The following is a 25,512-nucleotide window of genomic DNA, read 5'->3' as shown; positions in this document are numbered from 1 at the left end:
AAAGCATGTGTGCAGACAACAGACATATCAGTTCAGGAGACTTTACAGTTAACAGCAGATCATGTTTGCACTTGTTTCACTACTGACAGTGCTTAGTCTCTGTAGTAAATAATACAATGGATACATAGTTTCCTAGTTTTATGCAAACGCTAGACAACATGATTGAATGCCTCAAAACTTAAGACACACACAAAACTTTAATACACACAAATAAATATTACATTGATCACTGGGGCTGATGATAAACTCTAAAATCTTGACTCATTAAAAAAAATAAAAGGCACAAAATGCTAAATATTCCTGATGAAATATACTTTGTGAAACCAGCATTCAGAGAGAACTAAATACCTGGTCGGATCTGCTATTACAGTGACACACACACATGTTCAGTGATCCGATCACATTTGGTCCGTTTAAACCTGGCTGCAGAACTCATTGACATGTGAGACTCGAGTTACCATTATCTCCTCAAATCTAATTTCAGCTCTGCTCCGGTTTGAGCGATCAGATCTCAATTTGACCTCAAAGCGCCTTGAGAGTATTCACACCTGTTCTTAGAGCTGTCCACTTGTGTGATTGAATCACAAGTCTATTCCCAGTCTGAATAGGGCCAAAGTTACACTCACAAGTCTGCCAAGTCTTTCGCAATGTGAACAAATAATTATTGCAACTGCGAGTTTCTTTCTAACGTGTTCAAGAAAATGAGCCTGATCATATCTGTCATGTTTATGTTGTATTCTGTATCCTTTATTCACCCTGTTTGGTGTATGTGTGACCGCTCAGGGCTAATACATAGCACTCATCCCTAGAAACCATCCAACCAACTCAGGCTTTGCTGTCTTCAAGGATATCATCAACTGTTCCAGTTCAGTGGCTCGATCAACCGAAGTCCAAATCATTTCCGGACTGAATGTTCCTCCAAGTTCGACTGAGAAATAAAGCCTGCATGTGCAAAATACTGCACCAGTGAATCCTTAGAAGCCCCCATTGCATCAAAGTGTTCTGTGTGCTGGTCAACGGTATCAGAGAGTGTTGAGGCTTTCCTTTTCAACTTAAAAAGTTAGGAAGTATTACATGAGCAGGTCACATTTTAACACTGTTGGGTGTTAATCATCATCAAACTTTGTTTTTTTTGTTAGCAGCCTGCCTGATCACGTTGCACAAACAGGTTATTACAAAACAGACCTTAAATCTACATATCTGCTAGGGAACATGTCATGTAAATGTGGGTATATTTCAACTTATCCCAGTTAATAACTTTGTTTTGACACTTTGTTGGGTGTTTGACAGAAATCTGCCAAACTTTGAAACTGTCTTTACAAGGTGACACCTGAACGCACCATCTTCGCTAGGATCCAGCAGCCACTAAACTGGTATCCAGGGGAAATGCCACTCAGCGTTGCATCCTCCTTATTAGCAACCTAAAGTTGTGTCAGTATCTGAGCTGGACAAACCAGCACAGTAAAGAGATTCAAGCCGAGATATTAAACAGATTTGGCCACGCAGGCTTCCGTAGAGGTGTCAGAAAGGAGCTGGAACTTGTCATGCATGCTGCATCGTTAAAACTCTCTCACCATGAGCTGTTTCCAATTTGTCGGCAGTCTCGCTCCCTCTCTCTCTTTCTGTCTCACACGCGCACACACACACACACACACACACACACACACACACACACATTCTGGTAAACATACACACCACATATGATATTACACAAGAACACATGCAATTAACTGTCCAACATAGAAAAGGAGAAATCCCTCCCATTCCTCATCATTTTTTATGGACAACAGCAAACACCATCCAGGCACACACACACACACACACACACACACACACACACACACACACACACACACACACACACACACACACACACACACACAAACATATGCATGCAGCCACTCAAACACACAATCAATGTGAACATCTGTAAAAACAGCAAGCATCACTTGTGCAGCATTGCTAGAGGACGTATTTCAGAGAGCAATTTAAAGCAGAGAGAGAGAGAGAAACGGCACACACAAATGTTCATACAGCAAAACATAGAGCGGCTGCACTGCTCAACACCGAGCTGTGCAGCAGCAGCAGTCCGTCTTTGCACATGCATCACACACACACACACACACACACACACACACACACACACACACACACACACACACACACACACACACACACACACACACACTCAGATTAAGGCACACTGTATATAACATATTCATTGTCTGCAAGCATGCACTGCAACATCTGTCAATCTCTCTAATATACCCTGCCCTGCCATCCATGATGTACACATGCACGCATCCCTCTCTCCGCCCCCCATCTCCAGAGACAACTGGAGGGAGAGAGGGAGAGCGCGAGCGGAGGGTAGGGGGGTATAAAAAGCCATGGCAGGTACCTGTAAATGAACCAGACGCTCCTATTCACAGGGCCGAGCGACGGCCAGGAAGAAGAGAGGGAGAGGGAGAGGGAGAGATCCTCCTCGCCGCATGCCCCCATCGCCATTGCCTCCCCTCCCTCTCCTCCTCCTCCTTCTCCTTCTCGTCTTCCAGTGAGACAGCAGCGAGCGCGAGCCGCGAGAGAGGAGGAGGACAGGAGGAAGAGGAGGAGAGAGAGATGGAAGAAGGGAAAGGGAGAGGGCCGAGCTCTTCCAACCTCTTCATACTTAAGACAGAGAGAGAGGAGGAATGGGAGAGAGAGGGAGATGGAGATGGTTCATTGTGACTGCGACACAGAGAGAGCAAGAGGGAGAGAGGAGCAGGGGGAAAGGGAGGGGGAATAAGGTGGGTTAAGAAAAAGGAGAGAGAGAAATTAGATAATTTAGAGAGAGTGAGAGGTGTTTGGGTTTGTACGCAGGGGGGGTTTGATGCCCAAACACACACACACACACACACACACACACACACACACACACACACACACACACACACACACACACACACACACACACAGTCCAAATCCACATCCAATCATCTCATACACTACCACAAACAGCACGTACACTTCCTCTGTGTCCATCCTCTCCCTCACTTTCATCTGTTCTTTTAACCCCTCCACTTCCTTTACATGTATAGTATTCTCTCTTCCCATGTTTCCCTGTCATGATTTCCCATTCATAAAAACGGATGTGACTGAGATAAGATTTTTGGAATACAGTCCCATCTGATACAACATATTCAAAAGGTCTGATAGGAGGGTCTTGAAGTTGTAGAGGCTGCACAGGTATCCTCACCCTCGTCACGTGACATACTGATACAGGACAAGTCACACCTTTGCTATGTAACATTACACATCTCCTCCCTCTACTGTAGCCGACCGCACGTGCCTTTAAAACACACTTAACTTACCTCACCCACCAACCTCTAACATGCACTCACTCACACACACACACATGCACACACACAAGCACACACTACCCTCACATTTGATGTAAACAAAGCGTGAATGAGGGGCTACAGCAAGGAAAAGAGAGGGGGAGGAGGAGAGGCATCGACGCAGACAGGAAGAGAAGAGTGGACAGAGAAACAGCTGGCGGGTAAGTGGCGGAAGGAGGAAGAGGATAAGGAGGAGGAAGAGGAGGAGGAAAGAGAGAGATAGACGCAGAGAGAGGGGGAGAGATAGAGAGAGGTACAATTTTCTGGAATAGGCACTCACATCATCTCTCAGAGCCTCGTTCCACGTATGTTGAAGCTGTCCTTGTTCTACTTGCCCTCCCTCCCTCCTTCATATCCTCACTACGACTCCTGCTCTCTCCTTTGCCTCCCTCCTGCATTCGAGGACGATCACAGCCCCTTGTCCCCTCTCTGCTCACATCTCTGCCTTTTTGTTTCTCTCCCTGCATGTCGGGCTATACCGCTGTGATTCTGTGTAGAGTGTGTGTGTGTTTGTGTGTTTATGTGTGCATGCATGGGTGATGGGGGGGGAGAGAGAGAGAGAGCGATACAGAGAGGGCATCAAAGAAGGAGAAAGAGAGAGAGGGTCAAGAGAGAGCAAGAGTGACAGCGATAGGGTGAATTAGAGGGAGAGGGAGGAGGAGAGAGATGGGGGAGGGAGCAGGAGTACCAACAAAATGTTAACAGAAGGTCCACATGATTGTAGCTGCATGTCTGCCTGGGTGGTCCTGTATGTGTGTGTGAATCTGTGTGTCCATCAGACAACAGCAAAACCTGATCATCCCGTTATTTTAGCCAAAAAGTCAAGGTGAAGTCGTACATGGTGGTGAACAACTTTATACTGCACAAGAAGCAATGCATATCTCTAACACGGCACACACACACCACCACAGCAGTGCACATCAGGGTGTTCTGCCTCCTGCTCCTAACTGTGTGTGCTCACTCGTCCTTATTCGACCCGCTGTGAGCAGAGTACTGGTCTCCTGCGGCCCGGGGAAGGAGCAGCTGCATGTAAACATTGTGTACAGTTTGATCCGTGCAACTGCGGCAATGACAGAGATCTGAACCATCAGCTCAGAGCTTTCATCTCTTTTGAAATGAGCAGCAGTGTTACAAGTCTTTTGTATGCCAGCAGATGCTGCTCAAACAGCAAAGGTGGAACAATCTGTGTGCAGCCAAATGTTTACAGAACCACACAGATGTGTTAACAAATAACAAGGCTTGGGCGTGAAAGGAGGTTATGATTAGAGATTGGCAGATAAGACTCTCTTTATTAATGAGTATTAGAACAATAACTAGCTTCAGACCGAAGGCAATACTATGTTATTTTAGGATTGTCTACGAAACATAAATGTCTGTTTAAAACCTGGCAGGAGCAATCCATCCGTTGTATCCGACACGGCCAAAGTGATGGACCAAACTGACATTACAAACCTAAGTCGCATACTTTAATAATTGCCACCCTTTAAAGTCCATATTGGTCGTGGTTTGTTCTTTAGAGTTTGAGTGAACTTCTTTAGACTTTCTTTCAAGCCGCTTTCGCCCCATGTTGTTTTCTCAAAAAACAATGCATTTGTCTCTTTTCACCCAATTGTAAACCTTGAATGCCCTTCTTCCTTCATCCAACCTCTTCATCCCTCTCCAACCCTCCTTTCCCTGAGAGTGCCCTTCACCGTCTGACCTCCAGATGGAGACACCACAGGGGAGAGGGAGTGATGAAAAGAAAATTAAAAAGTACAGGGGGTTAGATATACAGTGATAAATAGAAAGCATGGGAGGGATGGTCGGGAGAGGAGGCCAAATAAAGACGAATTAAAGAAAGGATAGATGAGATATTACAAAGTAGGCGGTTCTGAGTCAGCAATGCCTGCCTGCCTGGCCAAACAAATAGTTTCTGCACAGTCTATGCTGCAGTACACAGCTTTCATTACCCATGATGTGTGTGTTTGCAAGTGTGCACAAACATATGTGTGTAAGTTTGCCTAAGTGCGTTAAATGTCACTGTTGATGAAAAGCGTGTTGATAATAACTGATACTGTGTGCATGTGAAAGAGAAAAACACAGTAACAGAGGCAAAACATGAGAAGCAAATAAAGCAGGCATGAAAGAGGAAGTTGAGGAATAATAAAGAATGATGATGATGAATGAAAAAGAGAGAAAGAGGGAGGCTGAAGGCGGGATGTCGTTTAAATAATTGATGTGATTGATAGTGGATTTATTTCTATGTAAATAATTCTCTCTCTGTTCAGTCCAAGTCATGGACACTGGAATGAGTTTGCCTCAAAGCGACAAGGTGCTCGCCATGATGCAGATGGAAGGCATTAAAGGGAATGACATTATATTGGGGCGAGTTAATGAGGAGAAATCACACTCGCATAGTCAACACAGGACTCAGGCTCATGTGACAACAGACCAACTCCACAGAAGATCCAGAGAGGTTTCAGTTCTGACTCCATGATCAAAAAGCTGAATAGGAAGCGGTTTTCTGATGAAAACTGATGAAGTTGATCCGGAAGTAGCTTAGTACGTAGGGACTTGGCTTGAGAAGTGGAGAGCCACGGGTTCAAGTCCCAGAACGGACCAAGAGAGTGGACCTTGAGTGTGGACCTTGAGAGTTTGCTCCTGCTACCCTTCAGCAGGGCTGGTGCCACTACAGGTATAGTGTAATAATACTAGGGTGGGTTACATGCAGAGACTTAAGTTAACTGTGCTGTGTACATTTGTGTATACAATCCATTTGCAGGTGAATGGTGTGTGTGTTTCAGCACAAGACGCATAATGACTTTTTTTTTTTTTTTAAGTAAAGATCTCAGCTGCGTTTGAAGTACTTTTATGGTTTGTACCATGGCACAGTATTACAGTACAATGCATCAGTTCAGATAGTAGGGCAGTAACGATGACTGGGTGATTGTATAACATCGGTCAACACTTATATTTCAGACTTATCATCATAGTGGTCTGAAACCACCTTCATCATTGCTAAAAGGTTCAGACCACATACAAACTGCAGCCTGGCAACACTGCATGCATAGCACCCTGGGCCAAAAGGCAGACAAACTAAAAGGAAAGTTACTCTTAAAACCCAATACGAAGAAATCAGCCCAGTCTGCCCATGTTAAACTCAGCAGAACACACTAGTCAAAACAGAGCTGGATAACCTGTGCCTGGAGGATGACTTCAGTATGAAAAGCAGGCGGATCAGCATTTCGACCTGACGCAGTGAACCCTCGCACATCTTCATCCTACTGCATGAATTACTCACAACACATCACAATAAACAAATCAAAGCACCACTGGAACAAATGAATCACTGCATGAATCATCTGGAGGGTTGAATACAGTATGTTACTGTAACAACAACTCCCTGTCTCAACATGTGCTGTGTGTCAAACATTGCAGCAGCTGTGTCATAATGAAAGGATGTCAGTTTGACTAGCATCACCCAATGGGCGGATGGACAAGTTACATCATGCACTTAAGCAAAGAGCCGAACCCCTTCTTGGCTCAGTACTGTTCTGTGCACAATGGAAGCAAACATTGCAATAATCTGAATGTCAAGCTGCTCTTTTCTTAACCTTTATTTAACTAGAATACGTCAGTCATAATCTGACCCTTTCATGCTTCGTTCTGGTCCTCATATCACACTCAATAGGCATCGAAGCATCCAAAAGCCTTTTGGCTCAGCCCTATTGGTCCAGATTGTGTCCAGCTCACATACCCTTCTGTTAGGTGAAGTACCACTCTGTGGGAATTTACACTGGATTAACCCTTACCCCTAGCCCTGTGAGCTTAAGCAACACCCTTAATCATCTTTGCCCCTTCGCTTAGAGAATAATGTGCAGGTTGCTTCTGCTTTGGAAAAAACTGGCACTCATTCAGTTTGCTGTACATCAGTGATGGCTGGCGGCAAGGTAACTCTTACCTGGGAGCATCAAAGCTGTCATAGGATCCCACCGTGTAATGACGGAACAGCCTTTTGGCCCGCTCTCCACGACTCTCTAAACAGAAAATCACATGGACATCAGCATGATCGACCTGCATTAGGTCCATTTGAAAGATTCATTATGCAGCAGGTACTTTTCAGTTACTGTATTACTATTACTATTACTGCCATCACAGGAGAATCTCTCTTTTTAACAGATAGTTTTTCACCGTTACAAGAAATGTGGTCTTCTGATTCAAATCAACTTAAACTAGATCTGCGACTTTAACCTAACGAGGATTATGTTGACTATATTCCATGTGCGGTATGCCATTTTAAAATGAACAGCTGTATTTGATCGACTGTTTGTCAGATCAACAAAAACAACCAAGTTAAGTTGTGAAAGGCATTTTGATTATTTTTTAATTTGCCCTTTTCACCTTAGTTAGAGAGAGTATACATGAAGCTAAAACCAGCCATCAGTTAGCTTAGCATAAATAATAGAAACATGGGTAACATAGCTAGCTGGTGGTAACTGACTAAATCCGCCTTCCCTGCATCTCTCCAATATACATTGTCTCATCAAAAGACTAGCATGTCTAACCATTGTCAGGCCTTTGTGAAAGGCTAAATTAAAGTTTATATGAGGTGAAATATGACATTTGTGGCTAACGTTTTTTTTTTATTCATTGAAATTATGCTATGTGTTATGATGAGCCTGTGTCTGTGAGTGTGTGTGACTACTAGTGATCACCTGATCGGTTGTCTTGGCTTCGAAGCATCACTTCCTCCACACAGTCAGAGGGGAACCAGCCTGTGCGCCCCCTGACCGTCCCCTCCCAGTACCCGCCCTCGCCAACACTCAACACTAGAGAGGTGGGCATGAAAGAGAAGCATGTCAGGAAAAGGCAACACCACATGCACCAACACACACACACACACACACACACACACACACACACACACACACACACACACACACACACACACACACACACACACAAAGACACTAATTAAAAATGAACACACTCAAAAAGACAATATTGTACAGACAAAAAAGAAATTATGTATACACACATGGACATGCAAACCTACATACTCACCAAGACATACATACCTGGCGACACCATAGACTCACTCACAAACACACACATATTCATACCTGTAGATATTGAATACAAACATATATAGAGACCTTACACTTATGTTAAGACAGGGCCATTTTATAAACTCATTCCAAGACACTAAGATCTGGTCTGGCTGAGAATGATAGATCTCCTTAACAAGCATCTCCTGTCAGGCTTGTGTAATATTTGTATAAGTAATAAGCTAGGCATTGTTTATCAAAGCTAGTCAACTTAATGTTGTTTCAAGTGATCCTTGAAGTAATAGTTTGACATTTTGGAAAAAAATAATATATTAACTTTGTTGCTGGGAGAGAGATGAGAAGATTTATATAAAGTTATAGCTAGAACTGTCCTAAACGGTTGAATGTTACTTCTGTTATCAGAAATGTCGTCATATAATTTGCAGCAAAATACAAAGACGTTTTAAGGTTCAGTTGGTAAATATTGATCAAAATAACATATTTTTCCCATTTGAAATTACATTTTTATTAAACTTTCACTTTTTCTTTTAACCATTATACCAGCTGTGTTTGTTTTTGATGATCATTTTAACTATTGTGCTTTGGTAAGTGGATATTTGCCAGTCTACAGTAGTATTAGCTAATGTCAGGTAGATAAAGTACCTGTTCTTGTGATGCAGCATATTGCTTTGTGTCCAACATTTTTAAATAAATGCTGTTAGCTTAAAAGCTGCTAAGTAAATCTTAACTACATTTTGTAAACCCCTACAGTCAGCAGTTTAGATGTTATTAGGAACTATTTGGAGCGATGCCAAAGACCTAAACAGAGAGGTATCTTCTACTTTAAGATATTTTTAAAAGATTCTGTAATGTTGCTTTGCATGTTTCTGAACCTGCCTTCAGTTAACTTTTACATTTTAAGAGTTTAAGCATGTCTAAATCCGGCGTAAACAGAATCACACACACTGAGACAAACACTTTGAATATACATGGAGGACACAATGCAGTATTATGCTCCAGCACACGCACACATACACACTGTGTTTCTTGATATGAAAATGAACATAGTCACCTTTGACCCTTTCACCCTTATTAAAGCTGATTTCCCTCTCTCCCTGGGCAGAATGTGATCGAGTAGCTACAAAGACTCGTCCTGGGACAGCGCTGTAAAGGCGTCTCCGCTGGCCTGCGTTCTGTGCAGCCGTGGTGGCAGGGGCAGGCCTGGATGGGAGGAGCAGGAGATCAGAACGAAGTTTAAAACTTGGAGTTCCCTATAGGTATGGGTGACTTAATGACTATGTTCAACTGGTAACTTCAGATTGAATTTGAACGATCTTTAGGACTGTAGAGATAATGTTTCTATTTTTGCTATTAAGTCAAATTGTATTGGTTTAATTTATGACAAGGTGTGTACACTCATTTGACATATATTGCATTCTCCTTATAAGAAGTTGTAAAATAACTTATTAAAAGGCAGACATAAACCTTTTTTATTTATTATTGCTTATTGCTGGGTTTAATAATCCGCGTACCCTAACCAATCCTACAAAACAACTCATTGAAGAATTACCTCTCTCACGATAACAAAAATAGAAACTATATTTAAGACCTGAAAAATGAAACATTGACTTTTACAACCCTTTAATGACTTAGGTAGTAACACGTGGCGACCTATCAGTCCCATTCAGGAAGAGTACTTTTGGTCAGTCATCATTCTCGGTCAGAGCAATACAAAACTGGAACTCATACCACCTTCACAGCTCACTTAAAAACATGGTTCACTGAGAACTACACCTGCACACACTAGTCTGTGTTGAATATGGCGTGTGTGTTACATGTTGTGTTACATGTTGTGATCATGGATGTTGCCCCTCGTTTCTGTTGTGTGATTGTGATGTGCTATATGTGACATGTACTGTATGTAGTAACGTGTGTTGTTTATTGTTCTCTTTTATCCTCTCTTATCCTTTGGCCTGTATCTACTTGTCCTTCATCCTTTTTATTTTATTTTATATTTTTTTATAACTAATGCTGTTGATATATTGTGATTTTAAGGGTGTCTATTACCATCTGGCCGGGGACAACAGCTGGAAATTAGCCATGTCGGCTAAAGCTGCTCCATTTACTGTTTTTGTGACAGTTCATTGATGGGGACTGTCCACGACACTATAAATAAATAAACTAAATTAAACCAAACTACATTTTAAGGACTCTTATGGGACCTGCAGACTCAATAATACTTTAACCAGCCTAGCTTATAGACAAGCCTGATCCTGTTCAGCAGCATCTTGTGATTAGATGCCAGCTGTTTGCCCCTCACCCTTGTCTCCGACTCTGCCTGCTGCGGTCCTCCTTGTCTCCGATTCTTCCTCGGGACGGGGAGCGCGTCCTCGCCCCTCTGGGACTACTGGAGCTCCGCAGTGTTCCTGTATGTTTATAGCCCTGACAGAGACAGACAAACAAAGAAAGGGGGAGAAAACATATTTCTTTCAAGATGTTTATAGATAGATTCATAGATTCAACTTATTGTCATTACGTAGTACAGGTACCATGTAACGAAACGGTTTCTCTGCATTTGACCCATCCTAGTGTTAGGAGCAGTGGGCTGCCATTATGTACGGCGCCCAGGGAGCAGTGTAGGGAACGGTGCCTTGCTCAGGGACACCTCGGTAGCACTTGGTCTTTCCGGGACTTAAACTGGTGACCTTCCAGTTGCCAAGCCAAGTCCCTATGGACTTCGCCACCACCGCCCACATATATGTAACACTATATTATTTCAATGTAGCTACGTATATTCTGTGATTTCACTTACTTTGCTTTAAAAAGCTCAAAATGTTTTCAAAAACAACATTCATAAAATGATTAAAACTTTATTTGTAATGCATCTAATACATCTAATGCATCTAAACATCAAATAAATGATGCTGTTTTATTCCATGATGTGGTATTCATATGGCCTATCACACAACATGGTCACTTGCCCAGACTAAAGTAGAGGACCATTGCACTGTTGAGGAACCTGCCATCTAAGTTGTTCCTACATTACATGATGATTACAATGTAGTTTTGTATATGTTATGATAATAAACCTTGAATCTATGAACCTACATACGTATGTATAGCTCAATCGAGTAAGCAGGATATACAGTGGGGCAAAAAAGTATTTAGTCAGCCACCAATTGTGCAAGTTCTCCCACTTAAAAAGATGAGAGAGGCCTGTAATTGTCATCCTAGGTACACTTCAACTAGAGAGACAGAATGGGGGGAAAGAATCCAGGAAATCACATTGTAGGATTTTTAATGAATTAATTGGTAAATTCCTCTGTAAAATAAGTATTTGGTCACCTACAAACAAACAAGATTTCTGGCTCTCACAGACCTGTAACTTCTTCTTTAAGAGCCTCCTCTGTCCTCCACTCGTTAACTGTATTAATGGCACCTGTTTGAACTCGTTATCAGTATAAAAGACACCTGTCCACAACCTCAAACAGTCACACTCCAAACTCCACTATGGCCAAGACCAAAGAGCTGTCAAAGGACACCAGAAACAAAATTGTAGACCTGCACCAGGCTGGTAGTGTTAATTTCGTCAGCTATTTTTTTATTTAGTTTTAGTCTTAGTCCTGTGTTAAATTTCCGTTTTAGTCATATTTAGTCACCTTCATCCTGTTTTTATTTAGTCAAGTTTTAGTCGACTAAAAGTCTGAGCATTTTAGTCTTATTTTAGTCGACTAAAACAGTAAACATTTTAGTCAAGATTTAGTCGACTAAAAGTCTGAGCATTTTAGTCTTATTTTAGTCGACTAAAACAGTAAACATTTTAGTCAAGATTTAGTCGACTAAAAGTCTGAGCATTTTAGTCTTATTTTAGTCAAAGAAAACTAATTGTTTTAGTCTACTTTTTGTCAATGAAAACTGTTGAGTCTTTTTTAGTCATCAGATTATATAGAACATTTCAGTCAAACTAGTCAAGCCAAAACCAATAATTTGTCATTTTAGTATATAAATAAATAAGATTATCTTGTCCTTATTTGATGAAAAACACAGGTTGAATGATTAAGAAAGCCGCTTTGCAGAGAGTATCTGGTCAGGTTTGTGGTGTTTTTACCAGCTGTGTTTTGGCCACATTGCTTCCCTTCTGATAAAACAATGCATTCGCTTTTTTTCTCTGCCTCATTGTAGCGAAAATGGGCCCAAATATCACATCGTTTCTTTCTCCCAAGCAGTGGTGGCTTTAGACTTTTTCGTTGTCAGTCATTTTGACGGACAGGATCGTAACATTTCCGTCATAATCCATTATTATCCGTCGAGTGCACAATGTATCACTCACTCGCGCTGACGGGGGGGTATTCGGTTAACGCGAGTGCGACCACTGCTCCCAAGCCCTGTTGTTGCCATTTTATTTTTCTGTTAAATAAGGTTAGTTAGACCATGAGTTAGACCTGACAGTTCATATTGTGCCGCTGCCCGGTGTAATTCAAATGTACCGCCGCGCACAGCACAGAAACAGCTGCTGCTCAGCTCTGCCGCAGCACCGGAAATGGAACTGCTGGGAGAAAAACTGACTATCAGAGATTTAACGTTATCTTTGATAATATTTCGTCTCCTCATTTTTCGTCAACGAAAGTAAAGAGAGATTTTGTCATAGTTTTTATTTAGTAAACTACATTTTAGTCTCGTCACTTTTCGCCAACGATATTGCATGATGATTTCGTTACAGTTATTGTTTACTGCCGTCGGTGCCGTCTCGTCATCGTCTCGTTTTCGTCATGGAAAAAAAGGTCGTTGACGAACATATTTCGTCATAGTTTTAGTCAACGAAATTAACACTACAGGCTGGGAAGACTGAATCTGCAATAGGTAAGCAGCTTGGTGTGAAGAAATCAACTGTGGGAGCAATTATTAGAAAATGGAAGACCACTGATAATCTCCCTCGATCTGGGGCTCCATGCAAGATCTCACCCCGTGGGGTCACAATGATCACAAGAACGGTGAGCAAAAATCCCAGAACCACACGGGGGGACCTAGTCAATGACCTGCAGAGAGCTGGGACCAAAGTAACAAAGGCTACCATCAGTAACACACTACGCCACCAGGGACTCAAATCCTGCAGTGCCAGACGTGTCCCCCTGCTTAAGCCAGTACATGTCCAGGCCCGTCTGAAGTTTGCTAGAGAGCATTTAGATGATCCAGAAGAGGATTGGGAGAATGTCATATGGTCAGATGAAACCAAAATAGAACTTTTTGGTAAAAACTCAACTAGACGTGTTTGGAGGAGAAAGAATGCTGAGTTGCATCCAAAGAACACCATACCTACTGTGAAACATGGGGGTGGAAACATCATGCTTTGGGGCTGTTTTTCTGCAAAGGGACCAGGACGACTGATCCGTGTAAAGGAAAGATTTTAAGTGACAACCTCCTTCCATCAGCAAGGGCATTGAAGATGAAACGTGGCTGGGTCTTTCAGCATGACAATGATCCCAAACACACCACCCGGGCAACGAAGGAGTGGCATTTCAAGGTCCTGGAGTGGCCGAGCCAGTCTCCAGATCTCAACCCCATAGAAAATCTTTGGAGGGAGTTGAAAGTCTGTGTTGCCCAGCGACAGCCCCAAAACATCACTGCTCTAGAGGAGATCTGCATGGAGGAATGGGCCAAAATACCAGCAACAGTGTGTGAAAACCTTGTGAAGACTTACAGAAAACGTTTGACCTCTGTCATTGCCAACAAAGGGTAAATAACAAAGTATTGAGATTAACTTTTGTTATTGACCAAATACTTATTTTCCACCATAATTTGCAAATAAATTCTTTTAAAATCAGACAATGTGATTTTCTGGATTTTTTTCCTCATTTTGTCTCTCATAGTTGAGGTATACCAGGGATGAAAATTACTGGCCTCTCTCATCTTTTTAAGTGGGAGAACTTGCACAATTGGTGGCTGACTAAATACTTTTTTGCCCCACTGTATAATCTGTAGTGAGAACTGTTCACCACTAGAGGTAGATAAAGGTTATGCATTCTATTGTAAAAGTCCCCTTCAAATTGTATGATTTGCATATTAATCACAGGGATGAAATTGCTCAAGCTTCTATCTGTGCAATGTAAATATCCATTATCTGTGCATTAATCATTTCTCCAAGCTCAATCGTACTGAAATACAAGTTAGTAAAATACATTCAATACCTTCCTAGATAACTTCTGAAGGAGACAATACAATCCAGGAGTGTCATTTTGCAATAATCAGTGATGTGTGTGTTCATTGGGGATTAACTAAACATGTCAAATGCTCCAAAACCTAGACCTCAAGGTAGGGTTGTTTAGACAACTTCTGTTTCCACTGCCAATTATCACTTTAAACGTAAATTTTAAGTGAACATGGATGAGAAGTTTTAGAGATCTTATGAACATTTTCTTTATCATCGAAAATGTCATGGTGTCAGAAAAAGACTATTAATGAACATGACAGTAAACAACACACATGGGAGCCAGTTATCAGGGCCATCTGTTCTTAAGATCAAAGCTCAAGAAGCTACTAAATAGACTTAGGGGTGAGAGCTGTTTTCAATGTTCCCACACACACACACACACACACACACACACACACACACACACACACACACATACATACATACCTGCACAGAGACAATATTGGTCCCTGGGGCATTGGGCACTGCCATCCAGTCTGGGAGGTTCATACTGCTGTCACTGTTTGCTCGGAGGAAGGGGTGAGGGTGGGGTATCGTCAGGGTACGGGTGCTCTCTCTCCTCTGCGGGGCGTACTTTGGAGATTCCACAAAGGGAACTGGGAGGGGAGACAGGAAATAGTGAAAGAAAAAGGTACATTGTAATCACATTTTTACTGCACAACCTCCCCATCCAGAGTGTACATACTCAGATGGATGCTGTAAATGCTGCTCCTGTACATTCGTTATGTCATAGCTCCCCTATACTTGTGAATTGAACCTCTGAATCATCAAATGTTCAATATCAGATAAAACAAAATGTCATTACGCAACGTTACACATCCCAAAACTGGCATGCAAAATGAAGCCTGACCTTAGCGACTTACCCACATCTGTGTCCCGGTGGTTTTTGATGATTTCTCCCAGCTCAAAATTGCCTGACATAACAGCCACCTGGCCCACAAACACATACACACATTTACAACTTCTTGTAAAATACACTCTTATGGCAAATGCATGCACAAAATAAAATGGTGTAACAGACCCTTGACTCGTTTAACCCCATTTTGTGTCCACTCTAGTTGTACCCCTATTGGGCTAATTTACAAATTATGTAACAGATTTATGGACGTGGCATATTTCAACAATATTCACATGGATTTGCTGTTTTCTTGATAATAAAAGGAACAGCAAAATAAGTACATCCATGTGAGACCATGTTTGTGTTCTTTCCACCATTGCACCATTTTGCAATGGTGCAAGCTACAAAGGCCAGCACAAAGTCAGCCAAACTGGTGTTTTCTCCCTGATGTCTCGTCACGTTTCCTCTCTTTCATGCACGTAAACACAACAGATTGTCTCAGCTGGCTTTTTCTGCATCGACAGAGTTAATATATCCAGATTAAGGGGTCACACGCATTCCTGCCACCTGGGACCTCCGTGTGCATCGCAGCACACTAATGGTTTAAAGTGAAATTAGGCCCTGGCATTTTCTGCTACGCTAACTTAATAAGACACTAAACCATAACACCACCCAACATGCATAATTACTCAGCCAGGCGCACAGCCATTACCTGAAAAGCGGTCTGCCCACTGTTGTTCTTTGTGTCTTTATTTGCTCCCCTGTAGAGCAGTATTCGCGAGCAGCTTTCCTGCAACAAACATCACTGATTAGTGTACATGAATTGTAGAATTGCTGTTTAATGTTGAAATGCACCTTTTCTGTTGTAAGCATTAGCTTAATAAAGCAAAGTATTACCTTCTATTGACATGTTGTACTATTGTTCTATTATGTTAGTTAAAACTGATTTCTAAGCAAGGTATACCATAAAATTCAAATAAAATATACAGGTATAAAAGTGTTCTATTTTTGATTAAATAGCAAAGATAAAGAGCATTTATGTTGCATTCACCTTGTTATACTTTATCTTTAAATGTTTTTATACTAAAGTGTTCTTTACTGTGTAGCTGACATTTGATCCCCGTTAAAAGAAAATGTGTCTACCTTGTTGTATAAAGCACAGATGTGCAAGGCAGTGTTTCCAGAGGCATTCTGGGAGGAAGAATCTGCCCCATAGAAGAGGAGGTGCTCCAGATGCTGCGAGTTACCATTTTGACAGGCCTGACAGAACATGAACAGATTGTGGAGGAGTCATGGTAGGACAGGAAGAGGTGGAAGGACAAAGAGTTTGTAAGGAAAGTAAGAAAATGTACCAACGAGTAAAACAGGAAGGATTTATAAGGTTACGTTTGATAGAGATAACAGAAAGGCAGAGAAGCAAACAATGATGAAGAACACACAGTGACAAAGGGACAGGAACAGGGTGACATGGATCAAGTGACACAACATTTAATTAACACCTAACTCAGAGGGCGTGAAAACACAGAGGGAACACAAGTGAGATCTAATCAAAATAATAATTGTAGAATCCTTATCATACAGTATGGTTACACAAATCCAGCCCATCATATAAGATAACAGATAACTGTATATTACTTAGTCATAGGCAATTTATGGTGTTATCAATTATGCCATTGCATAATAAATGCTTATTTCAATATAATTTTGCGGAGAACAGATATTAAACTACAAGTTATCATGGCAACACTGCTTCATACTATACAATACCAGTTAACTTGGTTTGAAAATTATTCTTGATTAAATTAAAATAATAATAATTTTACCTTACTATTCAGTGGTAAAGGAATAGGAGAGGGAAACGGTATAGTGGGATTGATGAGAAAGTTTTAATTTGAAAAATGAAATGTTGATACCATAAACATATGTTAACATTGTGTAAAGAATCCAGCATCTCTTAAATTATTTAGTAATTGCTTAATTGAAGCCAATAACACAGGTTACTTTTTTATTATTTCGTCCGTGATGATCGTGTAGTGAAAATATGGCAGCAGTATACAGCAGTAGTAAGGGCAAAAAAATATATATTTCTTTTTAACCTATACCTCAACCATACATTTTTCTTTGCAAAGGTAAGTTCAGTAACACTTACATAGCCGATAGAAGATGCTGATACCTTTATTTTCTGTCCACTTCACTGCTGGAAAATGTTTCCACAGAAGCTTTGTGGATGGGATGAAGGGTGAAAGGTGTCCGAGATAAAAGATGGGTGGAGTTTCATGGCATGAATGGTTTTTGACCCAGACAGATGCTGTACATACGGAGACACTGGAACATAGAGTACACTGGTGCATTACAACAAGGATGCATGCCCACTAATACAGTGGTTCCCAACCTTTTTCCCCAAGAGCCCCCCCAAATGACACACAAGGGGGGGGGGGGCGCAACAGCGGTTATTAAAGTTTAAAAGTCTCAAAATGCTACAACTACTGTCACAAACTGAATGAATGTGAAGTATGTTGTTAAAGGAGGATGAAAGCGTAATTAAGGAGCACTATTGGAGTGACTTTGATGGTTATTGGACTCAGGATTAATTCATTTGGATTCCCGCTGTATGAAGAAATTAAAGGACGGCCGCGGAAGTGGAAACAATTCACAAAGGGATTAAACTGTTTAAAACACATGCTCAAAGTAAGCCGGATTTTGCTGATGTGTTTATGTGGATTCAAAAGTCGTAAATAATCTACAAAATGGAGGAGACCGATCTGATCGGAGCAACTGTGACAAATAATCCAACTGAAACCGGCATGGACAATGACTATGTTTTAAAAATGCGCTTATCCAGACAAGCCCGATTTGGACACTTTACGCGCAGAAGAAACATTTCTATTAAAGAAAGAATTATACATTTCTGTGTTTTTATGCCTATAATATTTACTAACTTGAATTTGTATTCAAATTAATTAATCAATTATTTTTTATATTTTATTGTAATGTAGAGACAAGGCTTATAGTGGCAATCATGTATTGCGTTACAATTCTATGTAAAAAAAAAAATAATTAAATAATTGTAAAAAATGTAAAGAAATTCTAAATATGATATTTGGCCTCAAATCATCTGAGGCCTGGCGCCCCCCCTGCGATCTTTGGCGCCCCCAAAGATCTATTTTTAACTTGGGATTTTAAATTCTGTTGTATGTATTAGTGCACTAATACATACAACAGAATTAGAACACTGACCCCACTGGATAAAAAAAACACGAAGCATCCTCTGCTGTTGATTAGAAGTAGTTTAACCGGACAGTACCTGATGTGTCTCGTCCCAGCCGTTCTCGTCCCTGATGCCCAGTTTGGCGTGGTGGTAGAGCAGTGTTTCACAGCAGGAGGTGTCCCCCCCCGTCAGCACAGTGTGATAGAGCGGTGTCAGCCCTCGCCGGTCCTTATAGTCTGCAGACGCACCCAGGGACAGCAGGACCTGCAGAGAGACACAGGTAAGATAATAATGCAGTGACAAATCAGTTACTTTCTATTTAAATTCAAATCAATTACTTGTATGTGCTAAAATTATATCAACAAAAAAAAGGCAGCAAGGAAAATATCATAAGGTGATTTCCAACTTCCAGTCGAGGAATATTCATGGGTTTTATAGAAGGATGCGAACACATAGTCAGGGATTCACAGAGGTCATTCAGTGCTTTGGGCTAGAGAGAATGATGTATTCAATCAGAGTCTGAAGTTTATTTATGCAGCTGTTTCTTTCCTTTGTGAAAAACGTTTTCTCTGACAATGTACCACATGCAATTACTACCCCCTAAATTATTTTTGATCCCTCTTCACATGCCTTACTTATCGAAGGTGTGGGAGCATAAGTTCTGGACAAATGCCTTAAATACACACTTTAAATCTGAATATAAATGTTTTTTTCCCTCTCTGGATGAATAGAATAATAGAAGTGTTTTTGTTATTGTTCTTTGTGTGTGGGTGAGTGTTGATTGTTGCGTGGGAATGTCTGCTTAATCGGTCTTTAGCCCATTTGCTTACAGAGCAACACAAATGAAGATAGTGTTCGTTTCAGTGCCCAAGTGTAGGTTTGATTTTCTTTTTTTGTAATGGCATGACAATGAAAAAACATTACTCGTAATTAGATAACAGCATATCTAAAAAAAGGATAAAATGTGAGTACATGTTTACCAGCAGGGCTGTATGGCGGTGGCCTCGCACAGCTTTGTGTAAGGGTGTGAGTCCATCTTTGGCGCGGAAGTCAATGTGAGCCCCCCCCTCCACTAGGACCCGGATGGACTCCCCTCCACCCGGCTCACACTGCACCGCCAGGGACAGAGCCGTCTCTGGGGGACACACACACAGAGATTCAAGAGTTTTTCATTACCACAAAAGGATTGGTTTGAAAGTAAAAAATGTGGAGGGCACTGTCCAGATTGTTTGCTCCTAGGGGTCAGCTTGAAAACAATACATTTTAACACCTGCACCATTCTCCTTGTAGGTTAGACAAAAAACATATTAACAAATAGTGAACTCCAAAAAAATAATGAACTGTCCACCTCTTCTGAAACTGTGTTTATGTTGCCCCAATGTTTTTTTGCTTCAAACTACCCTGTGGAGTTGTTGGTGGGGGTCCCTCATTAAAAAAAAGCAGCATATGTGCCTTTTTGATTCCCTTAAATTGAGAAAACATTATAAATTGCCCTCCAAGGTGTTACAGACAGCTTGCATCCGCCACTGTCCCTTCTGTCAGAGAGTTCAAACAAAAATCACTTAAATCCCCAGCATGAGTGAAATTATATTATAAATAATTTCCAGGTCACCACAAACCCTGAAAGAATTCAGCGCTTTAAAGTTTCCCGCATATGTTCGAATTAACTTCTGATTAAATGTAATATAAAATAAAAGCTCTTCTAAGAATTACCTCTCCAGATTGGTTTTATCCTACAGGTAGCAACATTAGCTTTAAAGTCAATATCAAAGCATTTATTCTTAGTGATGCCTGCTACATCATACTTTGCCAATTATGCTAACATGAAATGGAGCTCCAAAGATTTCAAAACAAAGCAGTGCAGTGTCACAACACTTTAACTTCACTTAACATACTTCAATTTCTTCAGGAAGAAGGTACAATGGCCCCTATAAGAATAAAAGCAATCAAAGTGTTCCCACAAAAAAAAAGAAGAAAAAAAGGGTACAGAGCATTGGCTGCAAGGCAACACAAGAGTGTTTGGCAAAGAGGACAACGACTGAGCGCTTTTATCCTCAAACTGATTCTGGAGAGCTCAAGTACAAATCATTTGGGGCGAATGTTTTGACGGCTGCCCACTAAACAGTTCCTCTGGCAGAGATGGACCTGAGCCATGCTGAACATGGTAACTCTGTGTGATCCTTCTGCTGGGTGGTAAAACATGAAGAAAATGTTTCAGAGACAGGCAGGTTGCATGTAAAAAAATGCTTTTGATCGTCTCTTTGCCAATCCAAAGCCTAATACCATAGACCTAATAGTTAATGGACACTTTGATTCAAACTGAAAGTCAAGAAAGAAGGAGATTCCACTTAAAATCATGAAGAAGAACATTTCAACATTTAGATTTAGGTTGAACACATGGATTTAGTGAGTTTTATAGCAAACCTTCACTGTTCTAAGGCAAGGTCATTGTGGTAAAAACGTTAATATAACTTCATTAATTAATTCGGTAACACTATATTAAGGTACACAAATTAACCATCAACTAGTTGTTAATTAACATGCATATTAGCAGTATATTGGCTCTTTATTAGTCATCATAAAACACTTATTAATGCCTTGTTCTTCATGACCGTATTCTATAAGCAATAGGCCATTAGTTGAGAGTTTTTCCACAATAACCCTCTAATTAGTGCTTATTTATTGCAAATAAGGAAGTTGTTGTACTTGAGTTTTGGTCTTAATATGCTCTGCTCAATATGGGCCTAATAAGGCAGTAGTACCACACGAATAGTAATTCTCCCATAATAACAAATATAATCTGTTCTTATGTAACAAGACATGAAACTACAAGTGTTAATTGTGTCTAAATAACTCAAAATTAGGTATGTATATCTAAGAACATATTCCCTATTTTAAAGTGAAGTCTTGTTCATAACAAATAAGCTAGTAGTTTGACTCTAATTAGGTATTTCTATTTAAGAATATGTTCCCTATTTTAAAGTGAAGTCTTGTTCATAACCAATACGCTAGTAGTTTGACTCGAATGGAACTGAACAGGTTCCCTATTCTAAAGTTGCCTCCTCTTCACACTTTGCAAATACATTATATCAATCAATCAATGTTTATTTATATAGCCCAATATCACAAATGTTACATTTGTCTCAGTGGTCTTCACAGTTTGTACAGAATATCAGTATGACAATACGACACCCTCTGTCCTTAGACCCTCACATCGTACAAGGAAAAACTTCCGGAGAAAACCCACAGTTTAAAGGGAAGCACACAACTACTGAAATTAACCTCAACAGTACATGAACAAAGTAGGCACACGTTGAAATATCTGTTTTATTAAACCTCTAAATTTCAGACACATGTACCAAAACATGTCATGTTTCTCTAACGGTACGTCCACACAGCAGCTTTAAGCAGCTTTGAAGGGCGTGTTAGGGCGATCAAGAAAAGGGAGCGAGCGGCGCAGTTAAGAATGAGAGAGTTGGAGCAGATAAAGAGAAACAGGAAGACAAAAGTAAAAGAAGAAGAATAATGAGCAGTATACTCTGTTTACCCAGTGTTTCATGACATGAAACGTTTTATTTCACCTTGCTATGTGATTTTAACGTATATTAAAAAACGGGGACAGTTTCAACCGGGGACAGGCCAATAAAAACGGGGACTGTCCCCAGAAAACGGGGACGTCTGGTCACCCTAATGTAGGCTGTATACAGGCTAGTATGGCTAACGCTACCATGTATGCTAACGCTAGCGCGAATGCTAACCCAACGCATTTTCTCATTGTGTTTAAAACATCTCCAAATGTCATCACATAAACACAATACGTGTTACTAATCCTTACAGTGTAAGTGTTAGGCTTACACTTATACTTACAGTCATTGCTTTCTGACGGACTTGACCCTTTTACTCTTCAGGTTGCATAGAGAAAATTAATAGCAGTCTACTGCCAGTTCACTTTCTCCTACTTCCTGTACCCAGTTTCCTCTCTAATCTTCCGTACAAATGTTACAAAAATATAAATGTGCAAATATGAAATATACAGGTGAGTGTAGCTGAACTGTTAATACCCCAAAACATATTCTTAGATATAAATACCACATTTAACACTTATAGTTTCATGTCTTGTTACATAAGAATACCATGTTATTATGGGAGAATTACTATTCTTGTGGTACTACTGCCTTATTAGGCCCATATTGAGCAGTGCATATTAAGACCAAAACTCATGTAGCCTACAACAACTTCCTTACAATACATAAGCACTAATTAGAGGGTTATTGAGGAAAAACTCTCAACTAATGGCCTACTACTTGTAGAATACGGTCATGTAGAATAAGGCCTTAATAAGTGTTTTATAATGACTAATAAAGAGCCAATATACTGCTAATATGCATGTTAATTAACAACTAGAGAATGCAATTCCTGAAGAAATTGCTAGTGGGAATGCTTTATGCTGAAAAGCTGACGCTGAATTGCTATGCTGAAATATAATGTGTAAGAAGAAAGTGAAGAATTTAGATTGAAATGATACATGAACACTGGGGGCTTGAATGTGTGATGAGAGAAGAAAAGAAAGTAAAATGGCTTGGAAAAGCAGCAGAATATTTGAACTGCAAACTATTGAACTAACTTGATGGTGAATGATCTGTCGCCATGGAAACGGTATTTGATGACACCCCATAAACGCTTAGATATGTTGATGGCTGCATCGTTACCAAACCTGTGAAGTTTTGGGCTGTTTGGAGCATTTTCACTGAAGTTATGAGAAAACCGTGTTTGATGGCGAGCATGTGTTGCCATGGCAACGGCATTTGAAGAAATCTCAAAACTGTCCCGTAGATGTCTTCACGGCTGGACTGTTAGCACACATGTGAAGTTTTAGCACTTTTTGACAATTTTCATGTTATAGTCATATTGTGTTTTATTGCCATGGCAACAGCTTTTGAGGAAAACTCACTAATGGCACATAGACATGTTGAGGGCTGGACCATTAACTGTCATCTGAAGTCTGGTGGTGTTTTGACCATTTTCATATCAGTTACGACAACATCGTGTTTTTTGGCGAGGGATGCGTTTCCCATGGTGAGATCTCAGATTTGGCATAGAGCTGTTGAGGCATGGGCCGGTGATATACAAGCGAAGTTTGGGGACGATCAGACAGTGTCCATTGGAGTTACAGCGACATCGTGTTTCATGGCGAGGGATGCGTTTCCATGGAAACGGCATATGATGACACCCCATAATTGACATAGAGCTGTTGAGGGCCGGACCATTAACCATTATCTGAAGTCTGGTGCTGTTTTAGACCATTTGCATAGGTATCACGACAACATCGTGTTTTATGGCGAGGGATGCTTATCCATGGCAACAGCATATGGTGAGATCTCAGATTTGGTGTAGAGCCGTTGAGGCATGGACCGGAGATATACAAGCGAAGTTTGGGGGACGATCGGACCGTGTCCATTGGAGTTACAGCGACATCTTGTTTTATGGCGAGGGATGCGTTTCCATGGAACAACGGCATATGATGACACCCCATAATTGACGTAGAGCTGCTCTGAGCATGTCAGTTGGAGTTATGACATCATCGTGTACCATGACACAGGTGTTTATATTTGAGCAAACTACGTGTCCAGAGATCAAAGGTTTCCATGGTGATGTGCAGTAATCAGTGAAAGGAGAGCATTTGCATTGTTCTGAATGAGAGATAAACCTCTTACATGTGAACGTTTTGTTGAAGAACCGTAACAGATATCGGTGAAGTTTCAAAGCGTGAAGCATGTCAAGGAACTTGAGCATCTGAAGTGTACTTTTTGTGTACTTTCGGGTTAATAATGTGGCCTTTTTGGCAGATTAACTATTTGGCTGCTGTGGTGGGGAAAGATGAGGCTGAATTTACAATGGAGTTTAATGGAGACATGTTGAACGTTTTTGTCACTTCATGCACTCCAGAGGCATTTTGTTTAATTATTTTGCTTAATTTCTTTTTCTTTTTCAAGCTACGAGATGTTTTCCTACGTTTCTCATGAAAAATTATGTCTCAGGAATGTAGGGTTTGGGAATTATGGCAGGTTTAAAAGAAAATATGAAGGCAAAATTAAATCTGTCCTCCACTCTAGCTGTGACATCACGCACTCTAAAATCTGAAGAAGGCCTCTTTACCAAGGTCTGAACAATGTTTAATATCTCTAAAAGTACGAATCAGATTCAAAAGTTGTGTTAAACGAATAATGTCAGAAAGATGTGTAACATTTTAAAGTTGGAATGAGGTTTCTGAGTGAAAGTATGAAGGAGCAGTTAGCAGTTGAAGTTGCATGAAGATTGTTCAAGTCTGAAGAGTTTCTCCATTGACTTCCATGTTAAACATTTGATGAATTATGGGATGTATCTCTGGAATTATGAAAGTTATGAATAAAAAAATTAATAGCCATCAATTCCCGACCGAGCTGAACGTTTTGATGTTTGAACAGAGTTTCTGCGATGTGGAATGTGGGAGAAGAAGAGGTGCAAAATAACCCGGTGGAATAATAAAGAATTTCATTCCAACTATCTGTTATGCTATGCATGAAATTCTTTATTATTGCTGTATCAGCATTCCAACTAAACTAGTTGGTGGTCAATTTGTGTACCTTAATATAAAGTGTTACCATTAATTATGTTACAGTTACCCTTGGCTCTGTCAATTTTGGATGGTATCATTCAAATGTAGCATGGAAAAGCATAGAAGCAAAAATGTAACCCTAATGTCCAGTTTAGCAATATCCCATTTTAATGTGTAAGGTGTGTGGGTCTGATGATGTGAGTATGTTATTGAGGGGGCTTCATCAGGGTTGTCGATTGCCCCCTGGTGTTCTGAAATGGAA

The 25,512-nt window shown here is 40.6% G+C and overlaps 1 protein-coding gene across 1 annotated transcript in view; it reads right to left on the bottom strand.

Annotated features, from left to right (window-relative positions):
- Positions 1-25,512, bottom strand: part of shank1 (SH3 and multiple ankyrin repeat domains 1) — an 82,634-nt gene that overhangs the window by 20,763 nt on the left and 36,359 nt on the right. Inside the window, exons 6-15 of the mRNA XM_034089360.2 lie at positions 19,636-19,790; positions 18,752-18,919; positions 16,591-16,707; positions 16,160-16,237; positions 15,473-15,539; positions 15,036-15,205; positions 10,722-10,843; positions 9,474-9,622; positions 8,069-8,182; positions 7,315-7,390 (exon numbers count right to left, since the gene is read on the bottom strand). Coding sequence (XP_033945251.1) covers positions 7,315-7,390; positions 8,069-8,182; positions 9,474-9,622; positions 10,722-10,843; positions 15,036-15,205; positions 15,473-15,539; positions 16,160-16,237; positions 16,591-16,707; positions 18,752-18,919; positions 19,636-19,790 — 1,216 coding nt within the window. The remainder of the gene's footprint in view (positions 1-7,314; positions 7,391-8,068; positions 8,183-9,473; positions 9,623-10,721; positions 10,844-15,035; positions 15,206-15,472; positions 15,540-16,159; positions 16,238-16,590; positions 16,708-18,751; positions 18,920-19,635; positions 19,791-25,512) is intronic.

This window comes from Pseudochaenichthys georgianus, chromosome 8, assembly GCF_902827115.2.
Source record: "Pseudochaenichthys georgianus chromosome 8, fPseGeo1.2, whole genome shotgun sequence".
Classification (NCBI taxonomy): Eukaryota; Metazoa; Chordata; class Actinopteri; order Perciformes; family Channichthyidae; genus Pseudochaenichthys; species Pseudochaenichthys georgianus.
This window is presented reverse-complemented; position numbering and strand designations above follow the sequence as displayed.